General features: G+C 39.7%; 1 protein-coding gene across 1 annotated transcript in view; it reads right to left on the bottom strand.

The window, feature by feature from the left end:
- Positions 1–17913, bottom strand: part of LOC108974255 — a 50933-nt gene extending 33020 nt beyond the window's left edge. Inside the window, exons 1-4 of the mRNA XM_018941974.1 lie at positions 16983–17913; positions 8246–9152; positions 2674–2873; positions 21–1460 (exon numbers count right to left, since the gene is read on the bottom strand). Of these exons, the coding sequence (XP_018797519.1) occupies positions 21–1460; positions 2674–2873; positions 8246–9152; positions 16983–17913 (3478 nt within the window). The remainder of the gene's footprint in view (positions 1–20; positions 1461–2673; positions 2874–8245; positions 9153–16982) is intronic.
- Positions 17914–22094: the final 4181 nt, after the last annotated feature.

Here is a 22094-nt window from a genome sequence, read left to right as displayed (position 1 = left end):
TATGTCCATTTTCTACTCACTTGTATACTGAAACAGCAGTCCGTCGCTCCAGCGAAAGTCACCCTCATAGCTGCTATCCGAGCCGCCGACCCAATAGGCATTCTGATCATCATAGCCGGGGCTACGAAAAAGGATTTCATGTATGACTTGTTGTTGTTGCTCGTTGCGAATGGAAGCCAAGTGACCGCCCAAGTTTACGCAATGCTCCTCCGCATCTGGCCACGACATGGCCACTTCAATGGCATTTATGCAAAACTGTTGAATGGCAACCCAACCGAAGTCGCAGCTGGAGACGAGCTCCGCAATGGGTTGTGCCGCATATGACAGATAAACTGTGGGCAGTGAGGTAATTTGCGCATTTCGATCAATATCCGGCATCGTGTCAGACATAAACATATTGTTGTTGTAGTTCAAACGCGTCGCCTTGAAGAGATGTATGTTGAGTGTATTGCCAGTTGAGGTTAGAAGGAAGGCTTGCATACGATTCGTATCGTTTATGCAATAAGACCAACGTGCGGAATCGCTTTCGAAGATTTTAACGATAACGCCATCACAGTTAGAGATTTCACTGGCTCCTTGCAGCGACTTGCCGCTCGCAGCGAAGCTGAACTCTTTGATCTTGCTCTCCATAATTCTGAGGAAGCCATCCAATGAACTAGTGGAACGCTTGTTGACATGCTCACGTGTTGCATTATACGCACGTAGCGTGTACGTGTTTTGCTCTTGTGCTTGCGTTCGCGCCGCCGCTTTGGGTTCGGCGCGTCTAAACACCGTCGACGTTACGGCGCCACTTTTTTTACTACTGCCGCTACCGCTACTCAGTAGCGTCAAATTTATGCGCTGTGTGTCGATTTGTATACCATCGGTGGTGTAGATATTGAACATGTCCTGCTCTCCAGCAGCATTCAATTGTATGCCGTCATTCGGCTGCAGTATCGCGCTATCGTTGTTTGTTACGAGTGTCAGACTTATGCGATTGCCATACGGCAGGTGTATACGAAAGTAACACTCGAACGCATCACGCATACTCGGTCGTATGTAATACTCAGCCGTTTGATTGCTTGTCGTTATATTATAACAGTAGTCGACGAGCTTGTAGCTGAGGCTGAACATTGGACTTTTATGGAAGTGTACTGTGGTGTGGCTGCGCACATCGAAGTGATAGCTGCGATCGGCGGCGTTGAGCTCCTCCAGTTTGCCACACAAGCGCGTCCGCTCGTTGAAGCGTATGTAGCCGCCACTGTTGCAGGGCACATTCAGTCGTTGGAGTTCGACGAGTATACCAGCCGGTGGGATGTCGCCATTTGCGGCATTCGCAGACCCAGTTGGGTTGTTCTGGTTATGTTCAGTCTCAAAGAGTCGATACGGAGGGAAATGTACGGTACAATCGATGCTGTACAATGGAAGTCCTGTGTAGTCCAAGTACCCACTCGTAACTTCACGCAACAGCAATTGGCAGTCTGTGTGTGGAATGAGAAAATTAAGAAATATAAACAGTGTAATGTGTGTTTCTACAAGCGGGTCTAAATGTCAAAGTGTTGTTTGGTGTTTTGAAAAAGGACGACCGCTTCGCAAGATGATCGCGGTGATTGTATTAACTATCGACCAAACCATTCTAGATGTAAAACTCTGGAATGCTCTAAAATTCTTACCAGGGTATTAAAAATTGGTTCAACGAGTTTCAAAGCAGTTTTCGGTTTTTGATGAGATGACCTAAAAACTGCTACCACGACGGATGACTTGACAAAAGTTTACGATCTCGTATTGGTAAATCGCCAATATAATGGATTTTCTGCATAGTTTCATGACCGTCGACATAACACATGCCCAGATTAACCACCACAAGTAGACACCAGCGGCCAAAGAGCAGTCAAAACAGTGGATGTTACCGACCGACTCCGACTCCGAGGATGGCGAAGCCTATCCTCCCGGAAAGGTGATGGCCATCTACACCTTCATCCTCGGTGATCATATTGACTATCAGCGTAACGAAGAACCGAACCATTTCAGACATAAAACTCTGGAACGCTTTAAAACTCTTCCAGGGTCTAAAAATTCGTTCAACGAGTTTCAAAGCGGCTGTACGTCGGGTTTTTGATGAGATGGTAAAAAAATTGTTACAACGTTGGATAACGTGACAAAAGTTTACGATCTCATATAGGTAGATCGCCAATCAAATGGATTTTTTTCACGTAGTTTCAAGACCATCGACGAATCACACATTCAGTGCAGTCACCAGAGGCCAAAGAACAATCGAAACAGTGAACGTTATGCGGCGAACCTACTCCGAAGAAGGCGAAGACTATCCTATCGTTCGGAGAGCTGTTGGCCATCTATTGCTTCGTCCCCCTATTCTCTAAACTTCATCTTTTTTGCACATGAAAAAGTTCCTCGCCTGCAAAAATGTAGGCCGAATGTGCATATTTTCCCTGGCCCCGTTTACATTGGAGAAATTTATGCAAAAACTCGAAGCAATCACTCATACATTCTCTCCCTGAACAAACTCTCACGCACCCAAAATTTCGAGCAATTAAAAGACTTAAAAACAATTTGTTAAGTTTTCCACTTGTGCTTCGTTGTAGTGTTGTTAAAATTTCTTGTAATTGTTTCTTTCACCTTCGTGCTATATTTATTGCTTTTGTTTTTGCAATGCTGCGTGTTGTACTCACTCACCTTTGCGTAGTTGAAATTTAAAAGTTTTTTTGAACACCACATGTTGTGCGTCGACTTTAATGTTGTTTCCATTATTGTTGTTGTTGTTGTTATTGCTGTAACTACTGCCATTGGCATTGTTCGTGTTGCTGTTGTTGTTGCTGTTGCGACTTCTTGTGTCCCCAGCACTGTCACTCTCAAAAGTCGCACGAAAAAACACTCTGCAAAAAAAAAAAAAAAAAGGAAAAGTCAAATGCGAAATGAAAAGTGAAGAGAGTAAAAAGAATTGAGGCAAACAAATAGAAATGAAACTTTTTCAGTTTGCAGCCGCTCAAGTCCAAGTTTCAACCATAAAATATGCTTTCTTTGAAATTCAACGCATTACCGCAACGGTGGCGAAAAGTTGAAATGTGGCCAAGTTTAATTTGGTTTTGGAGTAACGCAATGTCGACAGTATTTTGCTGGGAATTCTATTAAAGTGTAAGTTTTAGTGGAAATATAATTAATTTCTTCTATTTAATTTGCTGCAGGAATTGTGAACTATTTTTGAATAATTTATAAGAAAATTTTTACCATTCGTATTAATTTATAATTGAGTTTTTTTTTTACTAATAGAGAAGTAGAAGAGCCGAAAAACAATGGCACTATTGCATCGTACAGATAAGGCTTTAGATCGTATCCGTTTTTTGATATGCATATGATTGTAACCGTTAAAGCAGAGCAAATATGTGGAGAATATTTTCTCTATAAGTTGTCAAAGACGGTCTTGGTTCGGCTAACTAACGGGTGAGAGATACTTTCTTCAATAGTCTTTTCTTGACAGATGATCTTATAGTCAACATTATCGGCCTACTGAGCGTGCTATTCGCAACACTATCACCCATCCTGAGACCCAGCATTTATTATTACATAATATTCTACCGAATAGACCACGTCCAGCATGCAATGAGGAAAATATAGCAGCCATAGCTGAGAGTTTACACGAAGACCGTGGAGAACGTATGGAACGTTTTGGCACATTTTACGTCGAGATCTTAAATTGAAAGTGTAAAAAATACAGCCGATCGATCTTCCCAAGCAATGACGCTTCGCTCTAATGGCTGTTGAAAAACTCCAAGAAGATCCGACGTTTTCCAGCCAGATTTTGTTGCGCGATAATGCCCATTTCTGACTCAATGGGTATGTAAACAAGCAAAATTGCCGCATTTGGAACGAAGGGCAACCTAAAGAGATTCCAGAGCTGCCATTTCATTCAGAAAAAATAACGATTTGGTATGGTATGTGCGCCGGTGAACTCATCGAACCATATTTCTTCAAAAATGATGCCGGTAAGAACATAGCCCTCGACGGCGACTATTATTGCATCATGATAACCGAAACATTGATGCCTGAAGTTGAAGCTGGTGATCTCGGTGCCATTTGGATTTAACAAGATGGCGCCACTTCCCATACATCGCATCAATCAATGGATTTATTGTGAGAACACTTCCTTTCCAGAAATACATATCGATCTGGTGAGCGTATTTATAAGAAGTCTTCAACAATATTCTACAACTTTACTGTCTGTAGATAGATGCTAATAAACAACAACAATAATACATGATGAGTTTTTAATGAGTGGATGCAGAAGTCAAAAATAAAATCTTAAACTATGAAAGAAAGAAGGAGTCAAGAAGGTGACTTAATGGAGGCATAAGCCATTTATTTCTTACTAAAATCACTAAGATGGGGGGCACATTGCAGCACTAGGCCGATCAAAGTAAACTGTACTAACGCTGCTCATGAAGCAATCGAAAACTCCACAGTTAAAATTTAAAGCTTTCCATTGTATTTTTCTTTTCCTATACCAAAATCCAGGGAATCCAGGAAATCGCGTAGTGCCATGGCTCATTAAAAAAAATCATGTCTTACGAAATATTCAACAATCAAAATTCTGATATATGTATGTATGCTCTTGTATGCAAAAACAATGTGGTCATAAATAGATTTTGGATAAACTAATTTCAAATCGCAGCTAAACTTCAGATATTAATTGCATTTTGAGACGTAATGTAAATTAGGGAAATGTCACCTAATTTAGACATAATATGACCTGGTTTACGGAAAGGGGGCTTAGGTGTCAAAAAATCTTAGTTGATTCAGATGGAAAATGAGCTGCTTTTTCACGTGATAGAATCCAAAAAGCCATAAACTAGTTTTCGCACGTTAGCTCCCTTTTCGTAGACCAGGTCACATATGTGTTTTGAAATGTACCTTGGGTATTCTCTGAATACCTCAACCTACCAAAAATTGTCAGTATTTTCCAAGTGGAACCTTTAGGCATTAAAAGGAATTGAGAAAGTAAGAGCCAGACAATGAAAAAATTGTAAAATTCTATCTAGATTGATGTTCGGAAGCTCAGTGGATGAATTATTCAAAATCTTTCCGTATTAAGCTCCTGGCCACGTAAATATAAATATTAACGAGGCAGCAGATGAACTAACTTTCTACTGTGAGCAAAAAGTAGATAGACTTTTTAATATAAATTTTGCGTGAAAACCCATTCGTCGAAATATTTTTTTCGTATGTTGGTTGGTTGACCGTCAGCAGTATCTGTGCCAAATGTCATATCAAAATAACATTCGGCCATTTTTACGATGAGTGAAATTATTCAACAAACAAATTCCATTAGATTTTGTGCCGAAAGGTTCAGAATGTTGGAAAAGGTCTTCGGTGGCAATTATGTGACACCAGCAAGTGTTTTTGATTGATACAAATCATTCAAATTGGTGCTTGAGAATCGACGATTAACAGTCAGAAATCTTATAGGCGATGAGTCTTGGATTTATGCTTACGACCCGAAAACAGACGATCAATCGGCCGAATATCGTTCAAAGGGTGATCCTAAGCCGAAAAAACGTCAAATCAGTTCAAAACTCAAGGTTATGATGACATTTTTCTTCGATTATCTTAGTTTAGTGCACTTCGAACTCCTTATGATCGGCCAGACTGCCAAGAAGGAATTTGAGTTATTCATAAAAAGAGGCCGCAATTATAAAGCACCTTTGCATACTGAATTGAGTCTTCGTCTTTCTTTTTTTGCTAATAGTTGTATCTTTGACATCTATAACATTTCCAGCTTAAATATCATAAAAACTAAATTTTGGTAAATATTCCTTCAAAGTTAAGGTTATGGCTAAGCTACTCTTTTATTTCCACATCCAAGTTTCCATGGTACATTATTCAATTGTATATAGTTATGCACGCTCCAGGTAAAATGATAACGGTAGCTAGTCAATATCGTTTTATTTATGTAAGCAGTCGACATCAGCTTGACTTACCAACCTAAATTTCAAAGATTTCCTCAACACAATGCTATACTCTTACAGTATATTCACACTACCAGTACTTCCGCCTAAAATTTGGCTTTACTACCGCATGCGTTGGCTCAAAAGCCATCAGGACAATGCTCTTGACAGAGCCGTGTCAACAAACTACAGAACTTAGATGTTGGTACTAAATTCACTTTATCGGTTAATTGCGTATAAATAAAAGTTAATGATGCTGTTTATTTTGAGTAGTGCTCATGTACGCACTTCAGCAACAGATCTTCTCGTAATTAAACGCGTTTTACTAACAAATGATGATTTAATCAAATGGACCCAGTGCCGCTTCCTCTACAAAGTAAATTAAATTAACTTCGCCACTTTGGCCATTTCGCTCGCAAGGCAAACCACAATTATGACCTGCCAATTATCTGCTCATTAAATGTATATATAATATACTATACGTACACTACTGCTCTTTCGTTTGTGCGTTGCTCTTCTGGCCTTGTCACATTCGAAGCAGACGCATAATTATGATTCGTTTTCTAGAGAAGAACAAGTAAGAGGAGAAGACGTAAAGTTACTCTCACCCACACTGGCAATATATACAGTTAATATATGCTCGTATTTATATATTTTGTTCTTCTTTTTGGTGAGAACTCCCATCGGTCAAAACTGTCTGTGTAATCTTGAATGCGAAAAGGAACTTCCTAAATATTGTTTTCCTAAATTGAGTGTTTATTGATGGCCTACTGTGTCTACTATACTAATATGAGCTATGTACCTAAATTTATAGAACTTTTTTTCCTCTCTTGCTTCGTAGTATGAGTGAGAATAGAATTTTGGCTTTTGCGGTGCCTTTGTCCGTATATTCACTTTCTATAATATATTGTAGTATAAATTAAAAAAAGTCTTAAACTTTTTGACCTACATATGTGAATCGGCAAAATGAATCGTCAATACGAGTACTCTAGATATTATATTCAACATTATAGCGTCGAGTTTAAGATTTCGTAAACATGTTACAGTGAAATATCTAGGGCTCATCATGAATACGAAGCTTTCATGGAAGCCGAATATCGAAGAGAGAGAGAGCAAAAATGGCCTCGATTGCTGGAGGAGCCATTGGCAAAAAGTGGAGTCTCTCACCGAAAATGGTTCTTTGGCTCTACTACACCATAGTCAAGCCCAATATGTTCTATGGAGTCTTTATGGAGCGGAGGGCTCTAGAAAATATCACATTTGTAAGCTCATCAGTATGTGTAATGTATGGTTGGTAATTTTACCAGACGCCATCTACAAAAGTACAATAGTATTTTTTATGAAAGAAGATGAGGTGGAAACAACTCAATACTCCATTCCTGTCTGTCCCCAGTTTGGGAGTTCAAGACTTAACACTTGGGAGCGCAACTCTTCAAGCATCCCACCGAACTGACGGGAGTGGAAATGTATATGCACATTTGTATTGGCTACTAAACTATTTGCTAATATACAAGTTCGAACAAAGGATTTCTAACCGTAACCGTACTCCAGACCATCCACAGGCCATTTTTATATTCTTTACTCCTTTTTAAAACCTTTTTCACTGTATAAAAACAAAATTACCATATTTGTGTTCAAGGTATCGTTAGACTAAGATTTATGGTCCTTGCGTAACTTCGTTCTAGATACGGTAGTAAATTCCTATTTATTTATAATTGACTCCGACATGCCTAATCTATGGCCTGTGTTAAAAGGAAACGCTATGAAAGCAACTCATCTAACGCACTATCCTTTTGATCCAGCTCCCTTGGGACAGCACGTTTCACGGGAACTGAGCTTTATGGCATTCGAATTCAAAACATTATTTTGCCCCCAATGTCATCTACAAGGGTAACCCCCACTAATAGATAATATGAAATTATATTGGACCTAAGTACTTTAAGGAAATAGGCATTCTTCATATGTTACATTGACGATTATTAGTAATTTTATGCAGTTTAATAAAACTGAAGAAGACTTTAGCTTTCTTATAGACTTCACCGTTTAATGCACATAATTCTAACATTTAAGTTTTGACTCCCCGCTGCACTAAGTACAACTTTACTCCATTTAAAAACACTTAAGGCGTAAGGTAGTTAAAAAAATTCGACCACAAAGTTAAAAATATTGTATTTTCTTACTCTCTCCAGAAAGCTTAAATAATCCTGGTCTCAAGGTACTTGTACACACACATATGGGTTATACACATAACGGCAGACCTTAATCGCTGTTCATCTGCAATTCAAAAGGGACTTTAGTTGACTCACCTGAATTCGATGGTATCATCCTGTTCGCATAGCTCATTTAACATCCAGAAACCCAAAGACTCGGTATGAACTTCGTTTCCGTTTGCGTTGTGCTCGTCCCTCACATTCGCACCACTCCCACTCCCCGCACCGGGTACGTTACGTGCTTGATACTCATTGCTACCTGTGCTACTGGAGTCACGCTGTCCACGCTGTTGTTGTTGACTTTTCGCGCTACCATGCCATTTATTTTCTGGACACATTTTTCTAGCGTTCCGCGTACTGTTATTATGTGACCGTCGATTAGTTGCCTTATCCCAACTTTGTTGCAACCACTTGGTGGCGAACATCTGTTGCTGTTGTTGTTGCTGTTGCTGTTGCTGCTGGAAATGGCCATGGCCACTGCCAATGGCATCGTAATTATGACCGAAAGCGAAATTCTCCTCATCCGACGCCGATGTAGCCGAGTCGAAATCATTTTTTTCCGCCTCGAAATCCCGACTGTCATCATCGCCAGCGTCGGCATCATCGCCGTTATGGTTGGCTCCGTTGCGCTGAAGTGAACTGAACCATGAAATTGGCAACTTGTTGCTCGCCGCAGCTGAATGGTGATCAACAAAACTGCCACGTTCGCGACCGCTTAATGTCGAAACTGTTTCCACGAAAAATTCTCCCGTGTAATGCAGCTCGTTGCCGTTGCCGCCACCAGCGTCAGGGCCGCTGTCGTTGTCATTGCCAGCATTAGCCATATTGCTGCGGTCCCTCATGTCTTCCTGGCTATTCACTTTCGCTTTTCTACTCGTATTCTCCGCGGTGATGGCTTCTACAAAGGCGGAGCCGCCTAATGGCTGCGTTTGTGCGGCATCGGCTCTTGTGGCACGGCCGGCTGCCTTCGGCGTTGATGGCTTGGCGTATGTCAGCAGACGCACTGGAAATATGAGAAGCACAAATTATATTTACTTTTATTTGCCATTTGCCAGTGAAATTAAGTTACAACATTGGCTTAAATGAAAAAATGCAATAAAACTATAAATTAGCGGCGCAGATACGTGGAGAAATTTCAATTTGAATGTGAAAATATAAATACACGGGCATTTTTGTTGTGGATGCCCGTATTAAATCGAATGAGCGAATATAAAAATCAATGGTTGGGGTAATTCAGAACAATATCAGTTTGAATCCATTCTCACATTTATGCCCCCGTTGACGTCATTGCTGGTGCCGTTAACCTGAATGAATTAAGCAAAATACTATTAAACACAAAGTGAGGCAGGACGTAGAAAGAGTAAGAGGAAAAGAATGGAATGGAAGAAGAGAAGAAAAGGAAAATAACGACAGACCTGGTTTTCCTTTTCATCCAGCAAAAAAAAAAAACAAAAACTGATTTGGTGTGGTTTGTAACCGATGGAATAATCGGTCCATATTTTTTCGAATTATGCCGATTCGAACGTCGCTGTTTATTTAATGACTGAAATTGAAGCTCGTGATCTCGTCTACATTTGGTTTAAACAAGACGGCACCACTTTCCACACATCAATCAGTAGATTTATTGAAGGTGAGCAGATAATTTCCCGTCTTGGAACGGGCGATTGGGCAACAAGATCGGCTGACATCACGCCGTTATACTTTTTCCTATTAGAATATGTAAAGTCTAAACTCTACGCGAACAATGCGACCTTCATTTAGACCTTGGAGCACATCATGCATGTCACTTACCAGTTACCTGTCGAAATGCTCGAACTAGCCATCGAGAATTGAACTCAACAGATGGACCAGCTGAGATCTAGCCGCTGCCAACATTTGAAAGAGGTAATCTTCAGAAAATAAATGCCAAAAAAATGTTCTTTTGAATGATAATAAACATTCACCCAATAAATTTCAAGTTTTTTTGTTTTTTCTTTAGAAAATTAGGGAACCTCGAAGTGAATCATCCTTTAGTAGAACGAATTAGTTTCTCAGTATTCCCAAGCATTTTTGAGGATAATTAAACACTTATTTTTTTGAGGAGATCAATCAGAAAAGTCCACATTTCAATGCTTTTTGAGTTCCGACTGGACACTGTGCGATCGGGACTCATGCGATAAGATCGAATATTTTACCTGTTTGGAAGATGGAAGATGCGATAAATTCTTGAGATCTACCTAGTCGAATATCCCACCTTTGCCAGATCATGGTAAAGACAACTTGAATCTCATACTTTTAGACATCCAGGAGAAATAGCGGAAACAGAAGTAAAGTACCTAAACAGATTTGTGATGGGTTTGGGGCGCTTTTGTTGATAGCTGACATTTAACTTTCGAAGTAAGTAGCATTATAAGTGTGCTACACCGCCGGTACAAAAACTGAGACAAAAACCTCAAAGTCCTAGAAACATTTGAAGCTGGACAAATAGTTTTATTTTCAAAGTTTCACTTTCAGATGCTCCGGGATGGAATTCTTTGTTCCTAGGCTGCGAGAAGCATAGTCGCTTATTGGAGGAAAACTCAACGTCTTTATAACTGGCCATCACTTAGGACCTGTTACTCACATTTGGAACACCAACGCAGATAGGTCTTCGTGATATTATTAAGGTTGAGGGTTGCAGATATCGTATCTGGGTTTCATGAACTCATTTGATCATCTGCCACCCCAAAATATTGCTGAAAATTATTGAAGGATAGAGTCATGTGTAAATGTTCATGCAAGTGCGGAAAGTTCTCTGATCGTCATACACTTAGGAGTAGATAAACATGAATCTTTTACATATGGCTCACGCAGCTCACGACTTCCGACCTTAGAATAGGTATCCTCTGGGTAGCTAAAGAACATTCGTTTGAATTCGAGCTAAAGTGAGAAGGCCCTAGGTATGAAATGGTATATCTAGGGTTGTGCGCTGGAGTTGTGGCCCTCCACATAAAAAATGCCACAATGAAAATGAATCAAAAGCCTCGGAAGAAATCGCATTCGATGGGACGATGAGCTGTGTATGACGACATTGCCATATTTTAACGAATTAAAAGACAGCGGCTACGTTGAATAGATCACGTCGTCCGGAAAACACCCTAGCTCTAACACTATTCGGCGCAGTGCCCGTCGGGGGAAGCAGAAGAAGGGGAGACGTCTATTACGTTGGACAGACCAAGTGGAAAAAGACCTGGCATCGATTGGAATATCCAATTGGGGCCACATTGCGAAAAGAAGAAAGGATTGGCGCGCTGTTTTCAACTCGGCCATAACCGCGTTACTAGTGTCTACGCTAGTAAAGAAGAATAAGAAAATTAATATACTTATACTATTACAAATATATTTATTTGAAATGGAAAAACTTTTTAATCTTTTAAAAGAGATATACCTAGAGTAGAAAAAGTTAAGGATATCCCAACAAACCTTATGAAGGCTTGGAGGTCACTCAAAAATCTTCTATTTTTTAACTTTGAATAATTTCAGCCACTCAATTAGAACGTCCATATTATTTTCTACCAGTACCAAAATCATGGGAAATAATTATATTTTTGAGTTTGACAAAAAATGTATCAAGCTTAACTTCCATTATTTTAATTTTGAGCCGCCAATCCCTTAGTATAATAATAAATTAAAGAAGAGAAACTTAATTTAGCAAAATTTATCAATTTCAGTTCTCTCAGCGTTCAAAAATAATCCAAATTCAACGAAAATTTCTAACAAAATTAAATGAAAACCTGCTCATAACACAAATCCCAACACATACATATGTACAAAAGGAAAACTAATTGCCGGTCGCAACGAAAACACTGAAATATTTATTACCCAATTACAATTTGTTGAGCTGCACATTATCCTCTTTTATCCACTCCGCGTTTGAGTAAGCAAAGTGTTGAAATTCCGCGCACGTAAAATCCAAACAACAACAACAGCAATATTGAAGGCAAACCAAGTTTAATATCAATGCAGCATTCTGGTGGCAGATGAATTTATAGATCTTCACCTTTTTCACTTTTCTCCCACTTTTTCGCAACAACTCTAAAAAAATTTGGGATGTATGTATGAATGTTTGTGTTTATTAACGAAATATCTGCAAATGACAAAGGCAAACAGGCTGCACAATCATTGGCATGAAAGCTCTATAACTCTTTTGGACTAAAAAATGGTGAGTAATTTTATTCAAAAGGCGCTTGGGTCAGCAGAAAAATAAATGCCAAATAAAAGTTTTGCATTGAAATGACGTACGTGACCAATGTGAATTTAAATTAAACTAAATATTAGTTCTGCACTTTTTTTTGAGTTCTTGGGTAAAGTGTGTAAAAAGTAAATTTTAATTTTTTTTTTTAGATATATTATCCAATCCGCAGTGAAAATACAGTAGCCATAGCTGAGATTATAGACGAAGACCGAAGCAACTCGGGCGTATGGAACGACCTAGCACATTTCATTTCGAGATTAAGTGCTCAAAATACAGCTTTTACAAGAAGTGAAGCCACTCAACATTTCCAAGCGTCTTGGTTTCAATCTAAGGGCTCTTGATAAGTTCCATGAAGACCCGCCTCTTCCAACAAAATTTTGTTCAGCGATGAGGCCCAATGTTTGTTTTTTTTTTTTTATTTTTATTTTTTTTTTTTTGGCTCAATGGGCATGTAAGTAAGCAAAATTGCCGCATTTAGGACGAAGAGCAACCTGAAGAGATTCAAGAGCTGTCATTCAGGGAAAATAACGGTTTGGTGTGGTTTATGGGAGGGTGGAATCAACGGTGCATATTTCTTTAAAAATGATGCCAGTGAGAACATAACCGTCAATGGCGCTCTAGAGTAAACATCTACATAGACAGCTAAGCAGCAAGCAAGACAGTAATCTCATATCACATATCGGACAGATGAGTCTTGCGAAGCAAAGCGACAGTAGAAATTATTGCCAAAATCAACAAACTTCACTTCTACTGCGTATTAGGCCACAAAGGTATCGAGGAGCAATAAAATAGTGGACGAGATTGCCAAGGATGGTGTATGGTTAACACCCGAAAACATTGGGAAACCTATGCGCTGTCTATACGACGAACTGGACAGAAGCATGGTAAAGAAAATCAAACCTCGATGGAACAAGCTACCTGGGTGAAAAACTGAAAAAGTCATGTGCAAAACGATAGATCCGAAGTACAAAAAAGTTATATTGGCACTCAATGGACAACTTAGGAATTAGAAACTGAAGTTCATCAGGTATAGCAAATGAGTAAAATTGGTCTATGCGTAGCTTATTGAACAACATTAACCTAACCTAAGCTAACCTACTGCTATAATGTTGGACACGCACTTAACTTTTCCATTTCTTATAAGATATTTTGAGACAGTGAGACACAATTGGTTGGGATTATGTAGACTTGTGGATTTCTTGAAAAAATACTTCAGTTTAAAAAATATCTTATTCAAAATATTTTTGCTTCAAAATAGTCAATTCGTTTACTTTATCATCAATTATACAAAGTTAAGAACTTTTTCTTTAATATTTCAATGTATGTATGTATGTTGAGTATATGCATGTGAGTACTCAGCAACATTGTCGCTGCTATGTTGCTTTGAGAATTTGCATCCACCTGTAATTGACAAACATCTACCATAAGTGCATAACTCTGTAATTACATTGTGGAATTGAGTGATCTGCTGCCAACTTAGCTGTCAACTCGAAAATATCCAATCCCAATTTACTATGCCCATTCAAGTTCGTTCGTCGTTGTGACTGCTTGTTGCATTTGCCCAAAGTATGAGTAAGTACATTGCAGAGATATGTGACTAAAAACATTGACACTTACAGTGGCAACATTAGGTTGTGGCAATACGTACACTGCGGTATTAATTGTTTTCACTTTGATAATTCCAATGCAAGCAAAGTGGCGATGAATTGGGAGGATTGGGAGAGTCAAACACATTGAATTGTTAAGAGACGCGAAATATGTCTTTACCTTTTTATGATTAAAACTTTTACTATAATTTTCCTAAATTTTATACTAATTTAACAAGACATTGAACATTTCTGTACCACCCTAACACACAAAAGCGCTTGGGGGGCGATTGTAAAAGTAGCTCAAAATGAAAATGTCACATTGACTTCGACATCGATTGCAGTGTTGACAACAACAAGTGGCAAGGACACACAACCATACATGTATACGCGACAAGCCCTGAAGCTCATAAATATGTTTGTATGTGCAGCGACAAGCGAATAACTGTTGTTGATGGCACTGCATCATTTGTTAAAGCGATTAAACCTCGTAACCCCGTCAACCCGTCCTAGAGCAGCGCGCAACAGTTGCTTTGAGCGATTGTGTTGAACAAATCAGTGCTTGCCACAAGCGAATTCCACACTTGATATGAATGTGAACAATTTTAATGAGCAGCTACTCAAGCATATTCGTTTCCAGAGAATACCGACGTGCAGACTTCGATTATACTTGGTAAATTGAGCTGTTGAATGTATTTGCAATCTTGCCACCAGGTCACAGTTTACATTTTTAGATTACAACTGATTTTCATAGCATATGGTTTCTAGAGAATACGTGCACTTACACGTTATTCTGCTCGGTTGATTGGTTTAGTGTTTGAAGGTGTTGTGTTAGATACGAAGAATTCAATAATTTTTACAGCTTTAGTTGTGGAAAGAGATTTGAATAAACAAGGTTACGGCAAATGCGGAGGGATGATAATACTAAATAGGAATAATATACCGAAATATATGACCCTTATAGAATTCTTGCCAACAGGCCGCTACTTCGGACTGAGTAGGCACTCTACAAGTCACTCGACATGCCTGTCCTGCTATATGGTGCAGAGGCAGGGACGATGACAACAATGACATAGTTCAGTGAATTAAAAGACAGACTCCATCTCTGAGAGTAATCGCCGCAATACACTTTGGGGCAAGAGCAGAGGAACAGAAAAACCTACACTCCGCTGGAAAACCATTTCAAAAAAGACCTGACTTCACTTCTAAACTCCAGGTTGGTTGTAAACTCGGCTCTAACCGCGTAAGTGATGTCTCCGGCAATAAAGAAGAAAAAAATACCGTGAGAACTAAGACAGAGTTACGAGGAGTCAACATCATAAGTAAGACGTTTTTGCTTAAAGAAAGACAATAAGGCTATAGTTATAAAGAATTGGAGGTTATCGCTGGAAAAAAGATTGTTCCCCTGAGAGTCGGGTCTCCGTAACAGTTACCGATTTTTACCTGCCCAAGGACTGTTAACTCGGCAGCATTCCTCCAATTACTTCAGAAATGTTATCTGCAACAAACCATGAGAGATTTTTACTACCAGGCTTGGTTAGTTAGTCGTTTGTGATTGCCACAACTACTAAATTTAAATCACCAGCCCCTTGCAGATCAGCGCAGTGCTTTGAACCTGAATCTGTTAAAGTAACTAATAGTAATCCAAGCAACTTCGTCAGGTTCGTTGAAAGTGTGCCTACCTAGAAATTTCAACCTCAGACTGGTAGTTTTGGTTAGGTTAATCTGGTAGGTCATGCATAGAACAGTTTTGGTCTTTTGCATTACCAGATGCAGTTCAGAAGCGAATGCAGTACTTGAAGTGAATTTTAATCGACCTTAGATGCTTACAGCAAAGTCTTGCCAATACATGACAAGTGTACAAGAGATATTCCATTGTTTCCGTGGTACCTTGCTTTAGACATTTCCTGCAGCCTTCTCGATCTGTCAGCCCCATTCTACGTTCGTGTGTCGCCATCAGTCAGTGACCTGTTAGTATTCTGATTATGTTCCTACTGTCTCTTCAATCGAGTGGTAAAAGGAATTTTTTCGGAGCTTTGCCGATTTGTGTTCGAAAAGATATGTAAAGTCACTCCATATAATCCTATTGCAAAATGCATATTATTGCTGCGAGATGACCTTTAGTAAAAGCAAATTGTTTATAGAACCTCTTGCACTACCCTTTGGACCAGAAGGATCTTGCAGTCGCACAATTTTTGGTTGTTGAGCGGCGGGAGTTCCATAGATCCAACGCTAAAGCGCAAGAGAACTGCGGACTGCGGACTACTGACTCGTTGTCAATCTGATTAAATGGGGCTAATGGTGCTTTCTCTAGTACACTCATCTATTTTGTAGTATCCAGCAATTTCACTGCGACCCGGCATCTAAACAGTTCGGATAGGGATACACGGACTCACGTAGTTGGAGGAGAATGAACGATTCTATTACAATCAGTTTCACGTAACTGATATTCATACGGCTAGGAGTTCTCAACTCTGAATGATATACTTTAAAATTATTTTAGAGATATGTCTGCCATTTCACATTAGCAATCTGGTTGAAAATAGTTCAAATTGAATAGGCTTCGGTATCTGGTTAAGATTATCTGAAATGGATACATTCTTTTGAACAGTGTATAAAATGCATGCTCAAAGAAGAATTTTACCAGCAAAAGGGTGAGAAGTAGAAAATTTCTGTAGGAAAATGTTGGAAAGCTGCTGCTTGTTTATAATTTTGATTTAAGTACTCATTGGCATAAAGTTGAAAGTAACTGTGTGAGGTCAGACTGTGAATACCGAAGCTCGAGTTTTAGTCGGAAAAAATTTGACTTCAACTCATTATATTTTGTAAGCCTCGGGAGATTAAAATGAAACAAAATAATTATACTTTCAGCTTCATCTAGATATAGTTATATTCTAAGAACTAAGGACGGAGAAAATATTCTTTGAATCTTCAATAATATAGTATTTTGCGGTGAAACTAATGAACTTAATCAATATTAAATAAAGCACTTCAATCAAAAAGCGTTCTAACTCAGCCATTTCCTGCCACTTACCTTGATACATCAAACCGCAATTGATGCCAACCGCTGACGTTTCGAAGACATGATGTTCCAGCCGCAAGTCGATAAACAAATGATGTCCCATGTGGCCGCCATTGACTCGTGCGCGCTCATCGAAGACATCCTCGCCATTCGTCTCCGACTGCTCCTCCTCCTCCACGTCCACTACATCATTGAGGAAGTCGCTAAAGCCATCATGACAGCTTCTAGAATTACTGATGGTGTTCGCTTTTGTCTGCTGCGCAATTAGCGCTTCAGCGGCGGTCGCGGCAACTGTGGCAGTACCGCGCGAGAGCTCACCGCTATTTGCCACACGCGCCGACGCCATATGCACCAAATTATCATATGTGTAGTGCTCGTCGGTGCGGCCTAAAGCGGAATCGGACACCGTTGCCGACGCCGATGCCGATGCCGCCGCAGTGCCATCGCTGCCCGAGGGTAATTTGCTCAAATTGATGTTAATCTCGTCGGTGTTGGTTAACTCTGTGTTACTAGAAGCTAATTGTTGTTCGTTGTTGTTATTGTTTGTTCTGCTGTTTGTATTGCCGTTATTGCTATTGCTGCGCTTAACTGCGCTCCCATCTTTGTTATTGTTACCATTATTGCCGTAATTGCGGTCGACCGAGTGCGCGCCGTAATGTCCGTTGCCCGCCTGGTTGTTTGGATCATTGCGGCCAACGGTTTGTGACGTCGTTGCGCCAGGGGTGGCGGACGCGGGGGCGGATGCCGTCACTGCAATGGTGGTGGCATTATTTGTCGTGCTCGCGTTGTGCGCAACGGGTGGCAGCGCAGCTGTGGCGGCGAGATTTCGTTTGGCGCGAGGTGGTCCGGGCGAGCGACCTGGCGCTGGGTCACTGTTCATGTGGCCGACCGTTTGGATGGCGAATAATCCGAAAAATAGAAGGCATATAACTAATTTCGTCATTATAACTACTACAACTACAGCGTGAGTTCACGCTCGGTGGCTGCTGTGGTTCTGCTTCTGGCTGTGGCTATGGCTGAGACTGTCGTTGTTCTTCTAATTGGAGTTTTTGTTGTTGTTGTGGTTTTTTGTATTGCTGTCGCTGGCTGGTGTATTTTAACTGCCTTGGCAGCAGTCGGTATGGTTGTGGTTGTTTTTGTCGTTGTTGGATTGGTGGTCTAAGTCTTCGCAATGGGATTTCCATAGACGTTGGCTGCACTTCTGCCTCGCTACAAACGGAAGATGTTCTTTGGCTACTGTATTGTTGTTGTTGTTTTTGGTTGTATTGTTTTATACTTAGCTACTTGCAATTAACGGCTTCACTAGTTACCGCCGTTATGCTCACTGCATAAATTTTCCACTTTATTAAACGGTTTACATTGCCTGCCTTCTACTCGGCGAAGAGTCCTCTTAACGCTTGCCGTATGAATTTGAAATTCTTTTATGAATTACTTAGCATCAGCCACTTTAACCGCGTTCGATGTTTTTGCTGATTGCTAGTTCTTTTGTTAATGTTCTCACCGTTACGAGAATCCATTTGGACGCCTCGCTTTCTGTTGGCATTTCAGCCGAGTGCACGCTTTGGTTTGGAAGTGTGTTTGCTCGATAATAACGGTTTATTTGTAGTTAACGGTTATAGCTGTAAATAGATAAAAGAGTAAATCAATAGACTTGAGTTAGTAGATTTGAAAAGCAATGGATACAGATATAATATTTCTAGATCTGGCAGCTCTATAATGTTCAAATAAAAAAAAAACATATCCTACAATTATTCCTAAATTTTTCTCAAGATGTCTTATATATTAAGTACAAAAGTTTTTAATTTTAATGTATATTTTTTTCAATCGTTGGCAATTCTGAATTGTTTAATTTGCAGAATCTTTTCCCATCTGAAAGTGTAAATGATTTCCTCAGCTGTTTTCGAGCCCTTCCATTTTAGGATTGATATTTATGATGAGAGAAGGTCGGTTGGTGAATCGGTGCACTGTCGTGATGAAAGAGCAAATACAGTTCATTCTTCAGCAAATATTGTTCCTTCTCTAATTTTGCATCGCATTGACCAAATACTTCCACATAATACTTAGAGCCATAACTATGTAGCCCCGCAACAAGCAGTCGATGTAGATCACACATTGCAAATCTAAAAAAATGCTGACTCTGTTTCGCCCAATAGAGGAAAGCTTCGATTGCTTTGGATCTTGCTCCCCCGTTAAGTGCACTGCTTTGACAGCATCACAACAACATCTGTCCCCTGACCAATATGTCGTGAAACATATGACTTAAGCGGTTCTTAGAGATTTTTGTTGCCTTTGATAAGCCGATTGGCAGTCTGACATTTCGAAATATTATCCTGCTATCCTTTATCGGAACGTTCGTCGTGCGACTATGTTGATCTCGTTGAACCAAATGTATATCACTTCCAAGAGTTCTTTGGTTTTACTGTTCGATTTGTTTTCCAAAGAAAAGGGAATTTGCAGATTTTGGAAAATCTGTGAACGCATTCTATTCAACAAAGAAAAAAAAAAAAAAAAAACTAATACGACACGATTCAAATAATAAAATTAGTCGTCAGCTATTTTGTAGAATATGGTCGGACGGAAGCACACCCGACCCCAAGACCCTACAATATAAGCGTATAAAGTTCTATGGAGCGTCTTGTGTGAAAGACTAAAACACACCGTCAACAAACTTATTGGACTTTATCAGTGGCGCTAGAAAATCAACGACTGACTCACCATGCGCCAAATTTTGGAAAAGACTCGAGAAAAGAGGATCGAAACACACCACCTCCTTGTCGATTTTTAAGCTGCTTGTGACAGCACGTAAAAGAGCTGCTTCAATGACGCTATGTCTGAATTTGGTATCCCTGCAAAACTAATACGACTATGTAAACTGCCATTGAGCAATACCAAAAGCTCTGCCAGGATCGGGAAGGATCTCACCGAGCCATTCAATACCAAACGAGGTTTTACACAAAGAGTATCTCTAAAGCGTGACTTCTTCAATCTACTCCGGGTGAAAACAATTTGAACTGTAGACCTAAATACAGAAGACATAATCTTCTATAAGAGTGTTCAGTTGCTGGTGTATGCCGATGATATTGATATCATTGCCCTCGTTAGTTCTGCTTTCTCCACACTGGATAAAGTAATTGGTCTACTAATGAACGGGTGGTGCACGAAATATCTCCTGCCATCAAACAAACAGTCGTCGCATTGTCGTCTTGGCTCCCACGTCACTTTTGACAGTCATAACTTCGAAGTCGTAGATAACTTTGTCTAACTTGGAGTAGGATTTACACCAACAACAACGTGAATCTGGAAATCCAACGCTGAAGAACTCTAGTTTTTTCTCGACGAACAAAGACCAAACTGTACAAGTCACTCATCAACCACGTCCTGCTATATGGTGTAAGGGCATGAACGATGACAACATCTGATGGAGTCGGCCTTACGAGTTTTCGAGAGAACCCATGCGCATTGGCAATGACGAAAACCGCAGTCGATGGAATGATAAGCTCTACGAGATATGCGACGACATTAATATAGTTCAGCCTACGTTGGCTAGGTCATGTAAAATAAACGGATGAAAAAACTCCGGCTTTGATAATATTCGACGCAGTACTCACCGAAGGAATTACAGGATGACGAAGAACTCCTAACCGTTTTAAAGACCATGTGGAAGAGGACCTGGCTGCACTTGGAATCTCCAATAGACGATAAATTGGGTGTGAGTGGGGTCTAMTCCAATAAATAAGAAGAAGAAGAAAAAAGCTGTAACATATCTCGGAAAACCTTGGCTTTAACAGAATAGTATGTACTTGGATATACTATATAGTACTAGTATGTGTGAATCATGTATGAATGTGCACCTGACAGCATAAAAATGTTGGTGAGTCATTAAGCTCCTCCATGTTTTTTACTACAAAAACTCAGGTGTGTCAAGCTCTTAATAAAATAACTAAACAAAAACCAATTAAATGATCAACACTAATTGAAAAGTTGAACCTCTCGGGATTCCATTTAATTAGTAGGCATGCACATACAACAAAAATGTACATGAAAATGTATATGTATGTGTGTGCACTCGCATGTAGATGAGGCGGTAAACAACATTTTTAATCAAGCCGCCGCCAAATATGTAAACATACTTTTATATTACGCACACAAACGAACTCTACACTAACGAGTTTTTACATTTACAGTGTCACACAGATATGTGCATGAATTGGATTATATAAGAATAATATTTTTATAAAAACTTTTAAGAAAATAACTGGGAATTTTATGAAGTCACAAGTAAACAAATTTTTAATATTTTTTATTTCTTTCACCTGGGAAAGTTTATATGAATATTAAAATCCCCACAGATGGCGCTAGAATCGAATTCTTGTCGAAAGGTTTTTTTATGGTTGTTATGGCTATTGACAGTGAAGAGAAAATGTATACAGTAGATTGACGAAGTCTGAAGCCGCGGCTGCTATCGAACGGCTTGGAGAGGTCCTTTCGCGACCCACAACGTCAGTTTACACTGAAGTATTAGTTTTGCCGGGATACCAAAGTCAGGTATGGCGGCATAAAGACTACTCCTTTTTGTGTTGCCAAAAGCAGCTCTGAAATCCAGGAATGGCTGATGCATGCCGATCCTTTATTTAATGGTCTTTTCAAAAATTTTTCGCATGGTGAACATCTGGTCAGTTTGTTATATTCCAGATCTGAAAGCACACTGATAACTTCTAATCAGACTGCTGACAGAGACTCAGGTTCTGGCGACTGCTAAAAAGCTTGCTTGATCTCACGTAAGTAACGGCTGTTCCAGAGTAAACAACTAAAGTACAAAGTACGCTTCTCACTCATTCCCAATTTCATGCTGTTCACGTTCCAGTAATTAAAGCGAGATCAAGCAATTAATAAATTTTAGGTTCCTGCTCAGTGATAGTGCTATCCAATACCGCTAAATTTGTATTAAAGAAAAAGTTAATTTCCCTTAAGCAGGCACGACTGCGAACTCCTTAGTGACGATCCAATTCTTTCCCACACACATTTTGCACTCACTGTGCAACCCACATGACATGTCTCAGCGTGTATTTTATGGCTTACGCCTGCAAAATATACACAAGCATCGAAAGTACCTAAATATTAAAA

Source organism: Bactrocera latifrons, unplaced genomic scaffold (assembly GCF_001853355.1).
Source record: "Bactrocera latifrons isolate USDA-ARS-PBARC rearing strain unplaced genomic scaffold, ASM185335v1 scaffold_54, whole genome shotgun sequence".
NCBI classification, from domain to species: domain Eukaryota; kingdom Metazoa; phylum Arthropoda; class Insecta; order Diptera; family Tephritidae; genus Bactrocera; species Bactrocera latifrons.
Note: the sequence above shows the minus strand (reverse complement) of the source record. Positions and strands in the feature narration are given on the sequence as shown.